General features: G+C 42.3%; 1 protein-coding gene across 1 annotated transcript; it reads left to right on the top strand.

Moving 5' to 3' along the window:
* Positions 1–379: 379 nt before the first annotated feature.
* Positions 380–8,180, top strand: LOC311155124 (synaptojanin-2-binding protein-like). The gene is made up of 4 exons (XM_084208043.1): positions 380–548; positions 4,397–4,533; positions 6,062–6,157; positions 7,584–8,180. Exons 1-4 carry the CDS (start codon positions 482–484, stop codon positions 7,722–7,724), a joined length of 441 nt encoding a protein of 146 aa, XP_084064169.1. The 5' UTR covers positions 380–481; the 3' UTR covers positions 7,725–8,180.
* The last annotated feature ends 10,778 nt before the right edge of the window (positions 8,181–18,958 follow it).

Below are 18,958 nucleotides of genomic sequence, written 5' to 3'. Positions count from 1 at the left end.
CAGGGTAACTCGGCGTTGGCATGGATGCTCTCTGTGCTGCTTGCCTGTATTGGGCTTTTGTTCCTGCCCAGGACGGTCTGATCTGCTTTTCAGTTTGCTGTGAGGACAGTTAAAAGGGCTGGGAACAGGTCATATATCGCTCTTCTTCTCTCCTACGCCTACCCCAGACAACTATGGCCTACTCCTTAACCTTCCTAAGGAAACCAGCTCCAGCCTGGGGAGCAAGGCAGGGCCAGGCACGGATGCCGCGCAGCGGCCTGGGAAGGTGCGGGGGCAGCAGCTGTGGCGCGCTGTGCTGGGCTCCCCTGGGCCCGCTGCTCTTCCGCCTCTGCGGTGAGCACCGGTGGCGGTCCCGGGCGCCGGTGGGAGCAGCCCCGTCCCGCGGGGACTACAACTCCCAGCGCTCCGCGGCGCGGCCCGGCGGCAGCCCAGGACGTGAGAGCGGCTGCCCCGGGAGTCGAGTTCTCCTTCAGGCCGCAGCATGAACGGCAGCGTGGCGGGCGGCGGCTACGCCGAGGAGATCATCAGCCTCACCCGCAGACCCTCAGGTAAGGTAGGGGCGGCCTCTCCGCGCTGGGTCCGCGGCCCCTCCCGGGCCGGGGCAGCCGCGCCGAGGCCTGCGCAGCCCCCGCCGAGGCCGGAGCGGAAGCCCGGGGTGGCGGCGGCCGGCGGGACGGCCGTGGCGGGCACCGGAGCGGCGGAGGAAGGGTCCCGGCGGCCAGGATAGAAGCGCAGCGCTCAGAGGTGCGGGGCTCAGGGGTCTTCCCTGGAAATAGCCGTGGCGGATACGCTGCTGCGGGAAAAACTCGTGCCGTGCGTGAGGGAGAGCTGGCTGGGTCAGAGTCCGTCCTCTGCGGCAGCTCCGGTGGAGGCTGGTGTCCCTGCGGGCAACTCGCCTCCGGTTTTCCCTGGAAGTTGCCATCTCCGGTGGAGATGTTGCTTCCAAGCGAGGCGGCAGCCGCTGAGCGCTCAGCCGCGTCGGATGCCCTGAGTCAGGGGCCATTTGAAAATCATGTGCCCAAGTGGCCGAAGTGGCCGTCCCCTGTGTAGTCAGCTTGGCGTTCATTGTGCAGCGTACCTTGAGATGCTTTGGGGTGTCTAGAGAGAGGAGCATAGGCTGGAAGAAATAGGGAATAGGGCAGTTCGTGGGGCGTTTTTTGGCTTTGCTTTTCATGTCTCAGCAGCAGGTGCGCTCATGGAAACCGTACATTTTTATAGGATTTATGGTGCCATTCAAATGACCTCACTTTCAGAAGTGAGGCAAGTAAGCATGAAATATACTGCTCTGGAGCAAAATCCTGGCTATAGAGAATGGCAGGCTCCAGGAAGGCTTTTGGAGCTAGAGTTGTACTTCGGCATTTGAGGCCTTCTCTTTAATTTAAACGAGTAGGAATGAAAACGTGGCAACCCTTCTGTTTCGCACAGCTGCTGGGTGCGGCTGCTGGCCAGCCTTGGCTCCAGGGGCTCCCCAGAGACCCCAGCACCCACGTTGTTGGTGTGTGTGTTTCCTTTCTCTGGGATGGAGGTAGGTCCTGTGCAGGGCTGGGGTTGGTCCTGCCCTCGCCCTCATGCTGGTGATCAGAACCCAGAGGGTGTGAGTGTAGCCTTTTGCCTCCCCTGCTTGCCAGATTGGCCTCTGGTCTGAAAGATGTGTAGCCCTACCTGCATAGCCATGAGCTTCAGCTAATGAAGCTGTGCTTGTCAGGGAAAACTATCCTAAATGAAGCTGGTTCCGATGGGAATGCTGTTTCCATACATCTGGGGAGCTAAAATTTTTAGGAAGGTGTAAGGGACTGTTAAAGGGCAGAGTTGAGAATGGTCTTGAATATGACCACTGTGATTGCAGTCTCGATTACCATGAGCAGCATTTGTCCAGTCATTGAGATGGGCTGTGCATCTTTAGATTTAGGTTTCTAACTATGTTATTTGATTTGAAGGTCCTACATCTCCTTCTGGCCTTGGTGCACTTGCCATGTGAATTATTACTCATTTCTGTGGAAGGAACAAAACACCTGTGAAGTACAATTGGGTACTGTAATATCTTGAATTGGAGTTTTGACTGCAACTTTTAAAATAGGTCTGATGCTAAACATGTCTGGCAAAAGTTTGCATTGGTTGTGAATGTATTGGACAGTGTATATTTGTCTTTTTCAAATTTTCTTGTATTCAGTCTCTCATTTCCTAATCCTTCAGTCCTTGTTTTTTTTTAAGTGACTTAATTTTCGAGGGACTTTTTTAGTTCAGAGAGGGTAAGTGAGGCATAGGGAGGTCTGCAGCCTCAGGGAGGGTCAGTAGTTTAGCCCAGAGCCTGCTTTTAAAGCTCTGTCATTCTGCTTCTGATCCCTTATAGACAAGAAATTTAGTGCTATGTGCTCTCTCCCCTTGCTCCTTTTCTTCCATCTGTGCTGTGTCTCTTTCTGTGGCTGCATGAACTGGAAGGAAGAGAATAGCAAAGAGCTTGAGGATTGATAGAGAAGGTATTTTTAGGCAGAGTGCAAGTCTGAGTGCTGGAAAGGAAAGAGCCCTGTGAATACTTAACTTGGTCTAGCACAAACTGCTGCCTCTTTGTCATGAAGATCTGCCTCTGCTGATGAAAGCTGTGATCTTGATTATTTTTCCAGTTGTGGGTAAAATTTTGCAAAATGTATACTTTTTTCATACATATATATTATATATACACACACACACCTATTTTAGAGGTTTTATATATGAGAGAAAATCAGTGTGTTCTGAGATGTTGATTCCTTTTTTCTGGCTTTTTAATAAATGTTGATTAAACCTTATACTTTCTGTAGTATTGATTTTCCCCTTTCCTAAGTTATTGGCTTTATGGCAAATAATTTTTAGGAGTGTGGATTTAAAAAATTTTTTCTTTTCATTTTCTGTTGAATGGTGTATTACTGTGCACAACTGGCCCTTCTTGGAATAGATATTGTTCTAGTTGAAATGTCAGTATTTCTTCAGTTTTCTCTCACTTTCATTTTTCCCCTCACTTGTCTGAACCTGCCAGGAAAGGTGTAGCAAAATTGCTGCTAATATTTCTTTACTTCCCAGCTGTAGATGCACACTTAATATACCATGACTCATTTTGTAAATGCTTTGATCTTCTGTGACTAATTTAAAATGCTGCTTCCCAGCAGGCATAAGGTGGTTTTACTTTCATTTGAAACTCTGCTTCCCAAGGTTTCCAGTTCCAAGTTCGAGAGAAAATAAGAAAGAAAACGAAAACAAATAAATCAGTCTGGCTGAACGTGGGCAGAACTTGCCCTTAGCTGTTCTTGACAATAGCTTTTGGATGACTGGTTCATGTCAGGAAAAAAAGTTGGGTTTTTTTTCATTTACTTTGAATGCATGTTTGATTTTTATTTTTTTTCCTTGGCTTTTCTCTTTTTTCATTGCATGCCTCTTAGGGAGTCTTTCCTAACCCTTTTTAGAGAGAAACTTAGCTGCATGTACAGTGGGGAATCTTGTAATCTTTGGGTTTCCAGATTTTCAATTCAATTTGTCCTTCTGGGTTTCAATGAAACAAGAAGTCTTAACTTTAATCCAGAAGGTGGATCCAGCTAGATATCTGTAACTGAGGCTTTCTTTCAAGAATAATACAAAATGGCAAAAATGTATATGGGCATCAGTTTTAATAAACGTATGTGTATTCCTTTTTTGTTTGCATTAAATCTGCAGTTTTGTCTTTATTTCCTATGATGTTTGAATTCATGAAACAGAACAAAGTCATTGTGTACAACTTGAAGTAGCTTCATGGAGCCTAATCTTCTTGGAGGCAAAGCACACCATTTCCAGCTCCTGGGATGTGGAAGGGGAGTCTTCTGAGCTCTAGGCGCCCTCAAGCTGGTAGCACAGTTCTCCTTGCCTGTTTCCTCATCTGTAGACAGGGTCTAATGCTCCTTGCCTTTCCTTACCCTGTTTTCCAGCTCACAAAACGCTTGTCAGAGATGACTTCTTGTAGCTCAGAGGTAGTGATTTACTATAATCTCATGTGAAATGCAGAATACTTTCATTTTCTTTCATTTTGGGCTGAAGAAGTTTATTCCTGCTGAGGGCTGAATCAGCATCTCAGAAATTATGGCAGGCCCCTCGCTATTCCCCAGCACCCACCTGAAACAGCTCACAGGTGTTTTGTGTAATGAAGTATTACACAAATGGGGTCCTCAGGCATTTAATGTCTCTCCTCTGCTTTCAAGAGCAGTTTTATGAGAATAACTTTTCTAGACAATGGAAAGATAGTTGGAAAGGATAATGGAGATTTGTGTGCTATGTGTTTTTGTATGGTGGAAAAAGCAAGACAATGTGGGAGGGTGCAGTCCCCAACAAGCAAAACATCAAGAACATTTGAAGCTTTGAGCTTTTTCTCATCAGCTTTCTTTTTGGCTTGCCTTAGGGTTGGGCTTCAACATTGTTGGTGGGACAGATCAGCAGTACATTGCCAATGACAGCAGCATCTATGTCAGCTGGATCAAAAAGGATGGGGCAGCTTACCTTGATGGCCGATTACAAGAAGGAGATAAAATTTTAGCGGTAAGCCCTTTCTTCTGTTGTCCCCTGTGTTCTTGATCAGTGATGTGATGTGAGAGGCAGGTTTTCCTTCACAGTGCATAGAGAGGAGGAATGTGGTGAATGAATTAGATGATCCCAAGCAAACTCCATGGAGGAGTCACCTTGGGGGTCTTGGGAGAGCTCTGAGCGCAGGGGAGGTGAGTGCCTCTACACATGGGCTTATCTCCTCTGCCTTCTTGATTTGCCACAGAACTGCTCTGTGGTGCTGTGCTTGTGTTTCCTCTGTGACTTGCCTAAGATTTTAGAATCCATCAAATGCTCTCTTGCACACAATGGAGTATCGTTTACACACATGTAAATAAAGGTTTTCCACCTCTTAAATTTCCATTTTTTGACTGGTAATCCATGATTTCTAATCCTTTTGCACAGGGGGTTTTTAGACGATAAAATTTCTAGGCCATAATATTCTTCTCTTCATTTAAGCTCCTCAAGAATAATACATAGGCTGCTTCTCCTTTTAGATTGTTTTCAAGTGTCTGATGTTCACACCCGCTGGTTCTTCAGATAGCTGGCAATCATGCAAGAAAGCTTTACAAAGTGATGGGTGAAGAACTAGCCTATCCTAGTATGATACACAACCTTTTTGTACTCCCTAATTTTATTTTACACTTGCATGTTTTGTTCCACATGTCATCTTTTTAGACTTTTTATCCTCTATAGACTACCTTGCACTAATTGGAGCCTATTATTGATCCAGAAAGTGGTATTAAGTTAAACAGAGAATATTCTATTTTTCCCGACAGTTTAATATTTATGTACTTCTGTTTTGGATGTCTGCATATGAAGAGAAGGGTGGCACTGGATATGATCAGTGGGGATACAGTTAGGGATAATGGGGGTGAAAATGAAAAGGTAGGATGAATTCAACTCACTGAATGAAATCAGGTGGGTTATAAAACTCTGTGCCATGATACATTACTTTAAATTAAGGAAAATCTTAACACACAAGTGCATCAAGTGGATGCCAAGAAGTATGTATGTAATTTTTTTTTTGTTTTGGTTGGTTTTGCTACATCAGTGTGCTTTTAAAAGTGTGTTTACAACACTCTCTCAAACAGAGGGATTTCAAAGGTATAGCAGTAGATGAAACAAGGGAAGAGACTTAAAATAATAATTTTGCTGTAGCTGCTCTTTTATGTTCATTAGCTGTCAGAATCACACCTTTGATTTGTTTCCAGTAAAGCAACAGCATCAGAAGCTGCTATTGACAAAACTGTGGTCTTTTATTCTTATTTTGCTTCTAGGTAGTTTTTTTCAGTACCTCTATGTTTTCACTTGGAGTTTCTCATGTTCTGTCTCAACGTATAAAAATACATCATAATATTAATTAATTAATTAGGATCTTTATGAGTGTAGTATTATGCCTCAAATGCAGAATTTTGTGAAACATGAAGATTTTTTATGTCTTATCCTTCATATGTTAGCTTGCATCATTAAAATTTTGCTTCTTTACCTTCAGCATCTGGCTCTCCTTTTCCCTTTTTGCTAGATCAATGGCAAAGACTTGAAGGATTTGCGGCACAAGGATGCTGTGGAACTGTTCAGGAATGCAGGCTATTACGTGTCTCTGAAAATTCAGCGCAGGGTATGTTTTACCTCTTCCTTAGGGTTATTTCTGGCTCAGTTTAGACTGGTTTCTATGATTGGTGGCTGTTTCATGAGGAAGAAGAGTACGGTGTCGAGGTGCTCAGTATGATATGTGCATATAAAAATTTTGTTTGATCTATGACCTTCTCTCATTGCCTCAGCTGTAATTGTCTCTGTAAAACTTTGTAACCTTTGTATCAGTGAAAAGGTGAGTTTGGAGATGTCCCCAGGTCTTGTTTTGCTGGAATGTGTTAGGTTTGCTCACTGTTCTCCTTTCGCAGAGGTAAAGCTTTGTGCATGAAGACAGAACCTCAAGTTGCCCAGTTTTGTTTCAGTGGCCACAATCTTACTGGAGACAGAACTCCTTTTGTTTCAGAGGCCACCAGTCAAGTTGGTGTTGAACTGTGTGTACAGCCCAACACTACAAGACAGACATTTAGGTTCTGGAGCATGTCCAGAGAAGGGTGATAAAGCAGGTGAAGGATCTGGAGCACAGGTCTGATGAGGAGCAGCTGGGGGTGTTTAGCCTGGTGTTTAGCTCAGGAAGACCCTATTGCTCTCCACAACTGCCTGGAAGGAAGCTGTATGCAGGTGGGGGATTGGTCTCTTCTCTCAGACAGCAAGTGACATGACAAATGGAGACATCCTCAAGTTGCATCAGCCCAAGTTTAGATTGGGTATTAGGAATTTCTTCACTGAAAAAAGGTTGTCAAGCAGTGGAACAGGCTGCCGAAGGAAATGGTTGAGTCACCATCCCTGAAGGCATTTAAAAAACATGCAGATGTGGTGCTTAGTTTAATGGTAAACTTGGCAATGCTGGGTTAATGGTTGGACTTAGAGGTCTTTCCAACATAAATGATTTTAAAATAATAGGAGATATGGACTGCTATGCTTTAATAGCATACTGGCACCATTTTAGATGTAAAAAGAGATAAACCCTTAATCCTCAGATATTATGGAAGTTGACAAAAGAAATACTGATCTACCCAAAGCATGCTGGGGAGAGGTGGCTTGAGATCCCTTTTCTACTCCCTTAACAAAGGAATAAGTCTGCTGGATAAGGCAGGTAAGAAAACCAGAGATGTCTCTTTCCTGGTAAAGAGAGCAGGAAATGGTGTGGTGGCAAGTGCATCAAGGGGTGACTGGGTATGTATGTGTCATTTTTCTGCTGTATGAGGTGTGTCCTGCTCCACTTGAGTCCTAGTTTAGAAAGTGGCAGAGAAACATGAAGGTGCCTGGTAGTGACTGGGTACCCTGCATTTAAGTTCAGTCCATCCTAAGCTGTTTTAATCCTCCATGTGTGGAGTCTGCAGGTACCTGGGGAAACTATTTTGACCATTCTTACAGAACCACCTGGTCCAGACACAGAACTGGGGGCTCTCTTGTTATGAGTTCTGACATAAATAATTTTTTTTTCCTTGTAGTTGCAGCCACAGAATGGCCCTGTGGGTCATGGAGGAGATGGAGAATCAGGTGGGCTTCCTCTGGCAGCCATTCTTGTGCCAGGCCTGGCGCTTGCTGCGACAGCGGTCTGGATCTTGCTGAGGTATCGACAGCGGATGTGAAGAGTTCACGGCTGGGATATCACTGCGTATTTTACACAGCTATGATGCAATTTAAAGATAGAGAATCAACAATCTTGTCACAGACTGATGCCAAAAAGGATCATTGCCTATCATCAAAGTTGCTGCTGATGTTTGTATACATTGATTTTGTTGCAGGGTGGATAGAAGCAGAGAGAAAAAAGGGAAGGGAGAGGACTGTGTTTATGTAAAGAGTGGGATAGCTGTATTTTTTGACAAATCGAGGAGGCTTTGCCATCCTCCTCTATTTTGCACCATGAACTTTCAAACACACTCATCTATTCCACATTTTAAGGTTTATCTTTTGGTTAAAGGGAGTGGGAGTGGTTTTAAATCAAAAACATTTTCTAGAGGCTTTGCCTTGTTTCCACAGAATTTTTTCTTGAATCTAATGAATTCTGTCCAAACCGTGAATAAAGAGAAGCAATGCAAAGGGTATATTATTTTTCCCATTGAAATTTTGTTGGTTGTTGCTAAATAAATGCCTTAAATGTGTAAAATCTGATCTGTGGTTTCACAGGTAAAATCTTCAGTGTAGCTGCTGATTTAACAGCAATATGCACTATTGGTGAGACATTTTGCCAGTTGTGGAAAGATAGAAGATAGCTTGCTGCTAGGAGAAGATTTTAATTGTCAAAATGATTGCTCATTTTTGGGTCAGAGTTACAAGAGAAAGTTTTCCACAAAATGCTAGCATACTGGAGAGAGACAGACAACTGAATCACAAGGATAGGTGGTGGCAAGAGATTCAGGCATGCTGAAGCTGCAGAAGAGTCTTTAATTAGTAGTGAAGCAATAGTTCTTCCATTCATCAGGTGGGTTGAAGTCTGCATCTCTCAGGTTAGAGGTCTGTTTTGGGTGTTATTTTTTGCACAGGGAATATTTCAGATAAAGTTTTCTGTAGCAGCTAACTTGCTCTCTGCAGTCAGGAGACTCTTATGATGATTGAAAGGGAGAAGCTGAGAGCAGGCTGGGATTGTCCTGGCATTTGCTTGTTTGTGAAGAGTTATGTGATGTTCAGGAGATGGGCAGTCAGCTTTAAGCCAGGGTAAAGCCTAGCAGGTAAAACCAGAAGGAAGAGACCCTCCTGTGGAAAGTATATGGCTGAATTTACCTCCAGGGTCTCATCTCCTCACTGTGATTTGAATAGATTTAAATGCCCCAGCTTGATAGGAGCTCTGTGGGTAAGACCTGTTTCTCTTGTCTCCAAGAAATCAATGTGTTTTGTTGTTTTTGTAAAAGAAAAGTAAAATGCATGGTCTGGTCTGCATGATGCCAAAGAAAAGATCACATATGCAATATATGTTTTCAAAGAAAAACTGGTGTCTTGGTGCTTTACTTATCTCTATTCTCTGTGTATTTGAAATTGTTGTGTTTGCTCAGGGCTGTGTTCCTGCTGTCTGCTGGAGATAGAAGTGGTTATGCTGTTGTTGAACATGGCATTCCTAAATCACCTTGGAGTTTCAGAGCGCTTGGATCACATGAAATGTTGCTTTGGCCGATAGACTGCTCTAGTGTAAGGGGAAGAGGAACCAGGAGGAATTTTGCTCCGTGTTCTTAGGGGACTTTAGGAACAATATTGATGTTGACTGGCCTGGGCTAAGGCATGCAGTGACTTGCCTTGGCCTGCAAACCAGTTGTGCCTGATAGCAGAAGGGCTGTTGTGTAGACAGATCTTTGCAGCTACAGCATGAACCGGCTTGTTTGTGACCTGCTCTGAATATTTGGCTGTGGTGTCCGTGTGCACCACATGTGTGTATTAAGATAGGTGATTAGAAATTGATGCTGTTTTATCACAGCCTTCAGAATAAAGAGGCAGACATTAAGAAAATGGCCTGTCTTGTTAGCTTTTGCTTGAGTTGAGTTTATATGATGAGAAGTAGTATGTGGAGCAGGCTAGGAGGATGAGAATTTTTGGAAGGTAATGGTTAGTTTTAGTCATTTCCCATTGCAGTAAGAGAAAGCAAAACCTTTGGGATTTTTTGTTTAACCTTTCAGCTTTGTGACATTGATACTGTTCAGACTTGATTGCCATCTATATTGCTGGCAGTTTATTAGGGAGGGGAAGGGTTGTAGTGAATGCTCAAATAATTGATGTGGCTTATTAAAAAAGAAAAGGCCCTTCTGGTGCATAGTGTTCACCATTATTGAACTGCCACCCACAAAATAGCTTTTTCAGAAGTCTGGGTAGTAGTTTTAAACTCAGGATTTAAGCCACCCAGTCTAAAAGTGAGTAACACCTTTGTGTACCTGCCTGGTACAAAACAATCCTTTTTCCAATCCCCATCCACCTCTTGTTTCCTTTATTGACAAAACCCAAGTGGAATATACCTCAGCCCCAAACTCTCCTGTGAACTGTGGCTCATACTACTTTCTTTCAGCAGCTGGACTGTCTCACCCAAGCTTTCCATGATTTTTCCAAAGTATTTTCCACCATGTGGTTTCTGAAGCCCTGAGTTTCATCTTTGCGCTAGATACTGTATATACATTTTCTATTATTGTAGAAGAAGCAAGTTTTAAAAAATCTAGTGAGGACAGCTTGTAAACACAAGTGATCAGAGAGAGCTTTACCTTTTGTTACAATTTAAATCTCTGGGTTTTTTTCAAAAGATAAATTGAAATCCTGAAGACAAACAGAAAGCATTCTAACTGTAGTTTGTGTTTGTTTTGTTTAAGAACTCATTTGTCATTAATACCGAGGGCAGCTGAAACTCTTAAATACCCATGTTTCTCTCCCATTCTCATCTGTTCCCTCAAATGTATTGTGAATGTGCTGGTCTGCTGAAAAATGGATTTTCAGGTCCATAATTTAAAGACAAATCTATCTGGTTTGACTTTATGTATATTCTAAGCATTTGTGTCTCAGTCTTCAGAATTGTATGTGCTAATAATATATATTTTACTAGAGCATAACAGTGAGAGAGAGCAGCTAAACTTGATCTGAAGATTGGTAGATGCACTACTTCTGGCAGTTTTTAATTAACACAAACTAGAAAGCAGTGTGTGGGAGGGAGAAGTGTCTTGCTTTCATTTTGCCTTTAGGTTCCAACAACTGGTTTGTTAGGTTATTCATGCTAGATTAAAGAGGCCTCTAATAACTGATAGTCCCTCCCTTTGAGGGAATTTGTGTGTTGTAATTGCCTTACCTCTCACATTATTTTTAAGAGATGAAGCCAACGGAGCCCTTTCAGATTCTCTGTGTAGGGTACTTTCTCTCTTTTGGTAGTTTCTGTGGTTCTGTGTACCCTTTCCAGTTTCTGTGTTGCTTTATAAAATCCAGACACCCCAGCCACATGGGACCATGCCAGTGCCCCATACCCCATCTTTGTCTGCAAACTTTTTTTTTTTTTTGTTAAGGTATGGATAAATACAAAGCACATTGAAGCCAACTTTCAAGAGCATGCTTTTTCTTCACTCGATTTTACAAGTCTCTTAGGAGTGGCATACAGCTTTGCCCTTCTTCATGTGCTGTCTCAAGTGCCCTTAGGAGTCTGTGAAAAAACACCCTTGCCCCATGAGAAGTAACTTCTCTTAGTTTGTAGGTCGAAAGAGTGATTCCATTTGGTTATAGTGGGACACTAGAAACATGTGTTAAGTGCCTGTATATTCCACCTTCTAAATCCTTGTCCATGCCCAGTGTGACCTGCCTGGTGTGAGGGAAGGTGTCTCACTTTGCATTTTGTTGAATTGACAGGACCTCCTGTTTGCATTCACTGTGCACTGACCAGCCAAGATTACTGTCTGGTTTTACCTTCTGCTAGATCATCAAAAAAATAGTGAATAGAATTTGGTACAGGGGCAACTTCCCCCCATGGTTATGAGTTTTCAGTAGCTGTGGGTATCTCCTGATTTTGGGATTATTTGTCTGTTTAATGGATGTATTTTGATAGCATATGGCATTGATTTTTTAAAAATACGTGTATTAATTTTTTCAGCATGTTGGATAGTAGTAAGGAGGTTATTTCTGAGTGATAAGTAAACTTAATTTGTTCTCTTGCTGGCAGAAACTGATACAGGGGTAAGGATTAGGTCAGGTGAGCTTTATGAGCCAGTATTTTTCCCCATCCTCTTTCCTAACTTACTGATATGGGCTTTACTTATGGAAGTTATTTTTCTCTGCTCATGTTGAAGGAAAGAACAGATAACTTACTAATGGGACAGTGTCCCCCAGGCTGGGGGCCCAAAGGAAGGCTTACACAAAGAACTCTGAAGGAGAGCCTTGACTATACTGTTCTTCTCAAGGTTTTCCTTGTGACACTGAGGCAGACTCATGCTACATCCATGCTGCCATGAGTGGTACCTGGCATCTCTGCACCTCTGCTCTCTGTCTGTGCAGCTGAGGGGGACTCCAGGCCTTCCAAAGCTTCATTCAAGACAGGGCCATGTGTGATGAGAACATACACAGGTGTTAATGAAGAGCAGTGTTGAGCAGATACAAAATAGCTTTCCTTGTCATATTTGACAGCTTTTGTCTTGATCATGGGCAAACTTCACTGCAGAGTGAGTGTGTATTTCCTACCTGGCTCCCCAAACCAACTTTCCTAGGCTGAAACTCTTAGGAAGAGTAACTGTGATGTTTATGCAGGGTAATTATTCAAAGCAGTGTGTGAATGATAGGAGATTGTTCACCAAGCTGGTATGCTCGTGTTTGTGTCCAAGTCTTCCAGCCATGTTTCCATTTGGGAGAGTTCTCTTTCCTCTCGTATCTCTTTACCACCTCTCAGCAGCCTAGCATTTGTGTCTTGCTTGCATTATTTTGCCATGACACAAAAGCACTCATCAGCTGAATATGTGGTTCTGAAGCTGTGGAACGAAGATGGAAAATAAACCAAACACAATCCTGCACGTGGACTTCTGTGGCAGTGGGTATAAAACAAGAAAACTTGGTCAAAATCCCACTTCAGAGAAAGCACTTTGCTACTGCTGTCTCTAAATGCTGTTTCAGATGCTGGTGCCAGAACATGTATGCTGCTGTTCAAGGTGAACAGTGCAGTATGGAGATGTGGGCTGCTGTGAAAGGCCCTAATTATGGAAGATGGGCTGGAGAACAGCTGCTGTTAAAGGCCTAGGTTTGTGCTTTTGTCGATGACTTGGAAGTATCTGTGCTGATTCTTTGCAAAGCAGGTCCTACTTGCCCAAAAGGCAGGCATATTTTTTGCATAAGGTCTTGATTTTGAAGCAGTTAAATTTAAAGGGATTTCTTCTCAAAGGCTACAATTGACTGAAATAGATTCCAACAGTCATGACATTTAGCATTTTAGAGATGAGATTGTAGGCTGCCCTTTAACAGGGGCAAGCATTTCTGATGCGGAGCTAAACAGCAGAAGATACAGAGGTTCAGCATCTAGCATTGAGGAAAACCCCCAGTGTTAAGTTGGTGTTCCCACCATGATTCCCCTGGCAGTGGGGAGAGGTTGGAGGAGAAGGAGGATGGCAGATAGTTGTCAAATGACTGTTACTTGTCAAGTGCTGATCTATTTTAAAGGCACGAAAATGAAAGCTGTGGGACAGGGATGAGTAACAGGAGGGCAGTCCAAGTGTGCCACATACCTGTCCTCCTTTGATTTCGATTCAGAGAGAAACTCAGCTTGCTTGACATGCCTTTTAAAGGTATTCCATACATCTCCCATATGGATTAACTCCTAAGGTGCTGAAAGCAGAATGCTTGCTTTGTGAAACCAGCAGTGATGCCATATTCCTGTCATTTAACAATTGTCCATGTAAATACTTTGCAATGCATAGTTGCTTTAGCACCCATACTGTTCATGAGGGCACTTGATACACTTAATCTATCTGAACATAGCTTGAAGTGTGTATCAAAGTATGGATGAAAAGAATGCCATAATACTGTGTAAATACAGAAATGACCCATCTGAACAATCAGTGCCTGTTGAAGATACAATCACTGAGCATTAGTGATTCATTAGCAGTCCTTGACCCATCGATTTCTAAGGTGGCAATATCAAATTAGTGCAGTGTTCTTGTTATCTAAATACACATTGGTGGTGGTTGTTTTATAGGAAAGGGTCATACAAATGTTCCTGTGAGTTGGGAAGCATGACTGCTAAGAAGAATGTAGAGCAAAGAAAATGAGAGATTTAGTGCAAATGACACATTGTGCAGATGGTGAAAGGGATGAGTCAGACTCGGATGTGCTAATAGCTGTTATTGATGAAGGAACTCTTTCTCAAATTGTTGTTAGTATGGTTTAAGTTTATCATTTGGGGGCTTGTGTGTTTATCCCCAGGCTTTAACAACACAGACTGTTCAAGAGCTGACACTCATAGCTGCTTGCTCACAGCTGCTTGCACACATGGCTGCATGGAGATCTTCTCCAGCAAGATGATCTATGCCATAATCAGGTGCTGGCTGTACTGTTTTCCTTTGGCTAAGTGGATACATGTCAGTTATTGAAATAACCTTAAAAAGGCAGGAAGAGGGCAGAGAATAGAGAGCTTTAATATTTCACCCAGCACACCTTTAGCTTTACAAACCATAATGAGTTGCACACTAGAAGTATCTAGCTACATACAGCAGGAGGAAAATCTGCCCACCAGTGGAATTATCTGTGTCAAAGAGATGGGATCTTCTTTTTGCCTTTCACTTCTTTCACTGCCTAAACAGTTCTCACTTTTAGAAGAGGCTGCATTGATTGTGCTTCTTTCAGGAGGATATTAATGAACATTTGCATGGTAGGGACAACTCCAAACAAGGGAACTTGTCATACAACAAATGTCATACAAATTCAAGTATGCTTTGCTGGACCAAGTGTTTGTTTGGAGTGGTGACAATGCCTTAGCTCTCTGAGCAATAGTTTACAGGCACCAACTATTTTCTAGGAATCTGGTCTTTTTCCAAATCCCTACTGGTTTTGGCTTTGCAGAGTTTTTGTTGAAGTTCTGTCCTCTCTCTGAATGGAAGAAACCTTCATACAGATAACTTTGCTTCTGGTCAGCTATTGCAAAAGGTGCCTCAGATGGTTACAGGAACTTGGGGAAAGGCACAACTGCCCCGTAACAATGAAGATCTGCTCTCAAGTGGAAAGAGATTTGACTATGACCGATAGCAACTATGTCTGGCCACAAATCCTGCTACAATAGTAGCCTTAGAATATTGAAGTCATGTAGGAGTCATCAATATGAAATATATGTTTAGGTGCTCTTTCACTCATTAGTAGCACAACCTATAAAAACACACTATGAAGAGTAGGCACACAGTTTGTGGTAATTGGGGCTGCAACAGAGCCTCAACCCCCATGGGCTACAGCTGTGTGGGTCAGGTTAGCAGTATTGAAGGTAATGAGACACAGAGTGCCCAGGTGCACTGACCAATCACAAAAGAGCACACAGGTGCAATGCATGTACCATAAGGGCACAAAAGGCTGGCCTAAAGAACAAGAAAGAGTAGATACTTGCAGCTTTCTGAAATGACGTGATGTTGCTCTGTATGGGCAGATACCTGAAGCCTTTTGGCGAGGTAGGCCTTACTCTGGGTAAATGCTTCAAGCTTTCTGATATTGTATGGTGATACTCTGTGTATTGTGGCTGTCTTAACTGTGACATATGCTGCTATGTGAAGATTTGGAGCTTTTGATGTTTTCTGGGCATGAATGTCTTGCCTTGTCTTCATAAGACAGGACAAACTCTATCTTAGTACCCCTTTCATGAAATTCTGCTTTTCTGACTGTGGAGGAATAAATTTCTCTCTGAAATGAAAATGAAATTTGGCCACTAGCTTTTTTACCAGGGAAATGCTGCAGGAAGAAGTATACTCGGCTTCCCAAATGGTTCCTAATTACAGCCCTTGCTCTTAACAGTATTAAACTGCTTTGTATTCTCTGGAAATTAATGAGAAAGCTTTATCAAACGTCTTGGGTATTTGAAAAAGTTTTTGGTGGGGAGAGCTAGTGGTTGAACTAGATAGGTGTTATTCTTTACTAGACTAGAGGCTTAGCAGAAGGGAAAATTAAATCACTAACTAGAAAACCTGCTAAGACAGTTTTATATTCTAAGCTAGTCAGGTAAAGGTATCACCTCCCTGTATAAAGCCTACATAATGGTATCACTTAAAATACTGCTATTCTATTGCTAGTCTTCTCCAGTTCTCAGATTTTAACAAAATATGTCCAGGTGTTAAAAGTCAATAGATCCTACTGTTGACCTTCTGTCATTGATGGAAAGTTGTTTATTTATTCCCCTTTTTCTGCCCTCAGTCATGGGTCAGAATAATCAAATTTTACTTCTTGCAACTCAAATAAAAATGATTAATTACTGCACCATGAGGAATTTCCCTAGATGCCTCCAAAAAATAGGAGTTGTTCCATTGTTCTTTCCTGCTAAATGTTTTATTGATAAAATTAAAGGTTTACAATAGAGGATGCCGTAATTTTTTATGCCGTAATTCTGGAGGGTGTCTTTGGGATTCTGCTTTCTAGGAGCCCTTCAACTGATTTATTAAGGAAGTGAACAAGACCTAACTTGCCCGTATTATTACTGGAACCTTTTGAAATTAGGTAAAGCAATCATGTTATCCAGCTCTCTGGAAGAGTTGCTGCTCTTAACAAGGCTGCATGTTTTTACTGTGTATCTAGTCACTTAGAAGTTCAAAATCTAGGCCTCACCCTTTGCTGCATACAGGCCAAATCCCTTTGGGTTGTTAATACTAAATAACATGATAATAGAATTTAGGAAGGATAGGAATCTTTGATGTTACCTTTCAATTAAAAAAAAACCAAACAACTATTTAAGTCCTTTTCTCATCTAGTACAGCAGGTACTGTTTGTGCTTCCTCCTTGTCTCTTTCAGGGAGTTACCCAGATCTCACCCCAACACTCTCCCATGAGTTGTTCTTCAAGACTTATTTGCTTGTTCTGTTCAGGTTTGTTCAGGTTTTTTGCTTTCTTCTCCTACTCTCCTGGTTCCTGTGGTGTTTCTCCTGACTTGTTTCTCACTCTCCTGCACCTCTGTATGTGCAGCCCTCTGCCAAAAGCAATGTAATCCTTAGCCCTTTTTCTAGAATGCATGAGTGACCCCAGAAATGCCTTTGTTCTGGACAGTGATGTATGTTCATGTTTGGAGTGCAGACTGCTAAAGTCCTTCAGAGAGCATATGAAATAATTCCTAGCTTTTCTACTAGTTTCAATATGTACTATACTGATTATGATAGGTTCTTACCTTTGTTATCGAACTTCAAGTCAGCTCAACTTCCACACATGGAGATAGGCGTCAGGGTGCTGAGGTGGCTGGTGGTGTGTCATTGACTGCAAAGATTGTTCCAAAGAGAGAGTTCCAGTCTCCTTCTGCATGTGAGCTCTGGGTGGAGATTCTTGTTGCTTCACTCCTCCATGAACTTCAGGTTTTCCTATTCCTTCACCACTCAAATTTATCAGAAATGAAAGTAAGATTCTTTCTGCTTATACTTCTCCAGATTGCTTCCTGTGCCTTTTTGTAACAATACAGTGTTTTCTATGCTCCTGTCCTCCAGAGAAGAAGCTGATCTTAAGAGACGGTTTGATTTTTGGTTGAGATGCCAGTGGAAAGCTGTGCTAACTCTCTAGTCTTTTTGCTGATACTTTGCAGGTCAGAAGAGTGCCAACCCAAAAGACTGCCTCTGGAAGGAGCTTCTCTTTAAGGGACTCTTCTGGGAAGCTGTCAGTTCTCAGCTCATTGAAGAGTCACAGACTGAGTTGTGCCTCCCACAAACCCTGAAGCTGTACAGTGGTCAGAGCCAGTCCTCTACAGATGATGGCATTGAGAAAGACTCAGGAAGGGGTGTTCTATTAATATTGCAGTGAAACAAGTGGAAGATCTCCCAGCAGGTAGTGAGTTGTTTTCTGGGACAATTTAATAAAGCTATAGTGACCCTGTTAGTGTTGAGGGAGTAATTCAAGTAAACCATTAGAGGTAGTTATCTTATTTCTATGGAGAACCGTGTAATTGGTGGTGTTTTAACAGCTGCTTTCCCTTTACAGGTTGTTACACTCTTGTATCTTGTTCAGAACTGAAGATCACTTAAGAATATTGGTAGATAAGGTTCTTTTATCTACAAAATGCCCTTTCCTTTCCTTGGCTTTACCTTTCCCTCTTTCAAGCATCAACTGTTATGGCAACAGGAAGGTGGGAGGCAAATAAGCAGCTGGCAGCCTTCCTAATGGGTAAAAACATAGGCTGGAATCCCTCCTGAATTCAACAGCACAGTGGTAGAACTGCACTAACATTGCTAACAGTGACATAGAGTGCATTTTGGGCTTGCAGGGTAGCTGGATTTTTTAATGAGGTGAGATACTGCTCATGCCCAACCTTCTACCAAACAAGAGGATGCATGCAAATGCAGAAAACATAGTTTAAGGTTTTTAAATGGCTTTTCTTATTTATTTGTTTTTCAGAACAAAATGATAAAATATGGTTTGGGCTGCAAAACTCTGTCTGACCTAGTTGCTTACTAGTTGATTCTGGACCACTTCAAGAAGGAAAAAAGAGGGACATTTTAGTTGCCTCTCTTAATCTGGCTTTAGTGCAATGCCCTTCTTTTGGCCTTGCAGGTTTTCCACAAATGAGAGGAAGTGTGTGTGTGGGGAAGTAGGTTTGACAACTATGGAATTAATAGTGGTGTTCCAGGGTTTGATTTCCAATATACTTGTATTTAATCCCCTCTGCTGCTGGTGTCTTTTGTTGGACCCTTACTCTGCAGACTGTTTTTCTGACATATTTCTATTATGTTTGAATCTATTCTTTTTTTTGTCTGCTGAGAGTTTCCTTAGCTCAGACTGTTCCCAGTTATAGGATAAAAAAAGGTCATTTTACAGTCAATTTGCCAATAAAATGACAATGTTTGGTAACTTACCTTTATTTGACCATACATCTGTATTATGCAGATTTACCAGGTTTAATGTGACAGATTAATTCTTGATGTGATTGAAAGGCTGAATGTCCATAGTTGTCTGTGAATGGAGGCGAATGCATATTTCTGATCTCAGTCTTACTCTCTTGAACTTTGATTGAAGTGTCAATCCAAACTCCATTGCTTGCCATCATCTGCTTATTAAATTGAAATGAATCCAGAGTTTAAACACTCTCCATGCTTCATGGTAGTTAAAATTTGAATTTCAAGGCGGAGGAGGATCTGAAGGTAGACCAGAGGGAAAGCCAGTGGGGTTCCCTAATTACTAGAAGCGTTTTAATTAAGTGGAGTTGTGTCCTGGTCCCTCTGAGTGCCAC

The sequence above is a fragment of the Fringilla coelebs genome (genome assembly GCF_963513975.1).
Source record: "Fringilla coelebs genome assembly, chromosome: 6".
Classification (NCBI taxonomy): domain Eukaryota; kingdom Metazoa; phylum Chordata; class Aves; order Passeriformes; family Fringillidae; genus Fringilla; species Fringilla coelebs.
Note: the sequence above shows the minus strand (reverse complement) of the source record. Positions and strands in the feature narration are given on the sequence as shown.

Bases quoted from the DNA above. Each gene is read 5' to 3' on its own strand.
- LOC311155124 (XM_084208043.1), top strand. From the start codon at position 482: ATGAACGGCAGCGTGGCGGGCGGCGGCTACGCCGAGGAGATCATCAGC. The intron at 549-4,396 runs GTAAGGTAGGGG...GGCTTGCCTTAG, and splicing joins CCTCACCCGCAGACCCTCAG to GGTTGGGCTTCAACATTGTT. The intron at 6,158-7,583 runs GTATGTTTTACC...TTTTCCTTGTAG, and splicing joins CTCTGAAAATTCAGCGCAGG to TTGCAGCCACAGAATGGCCC.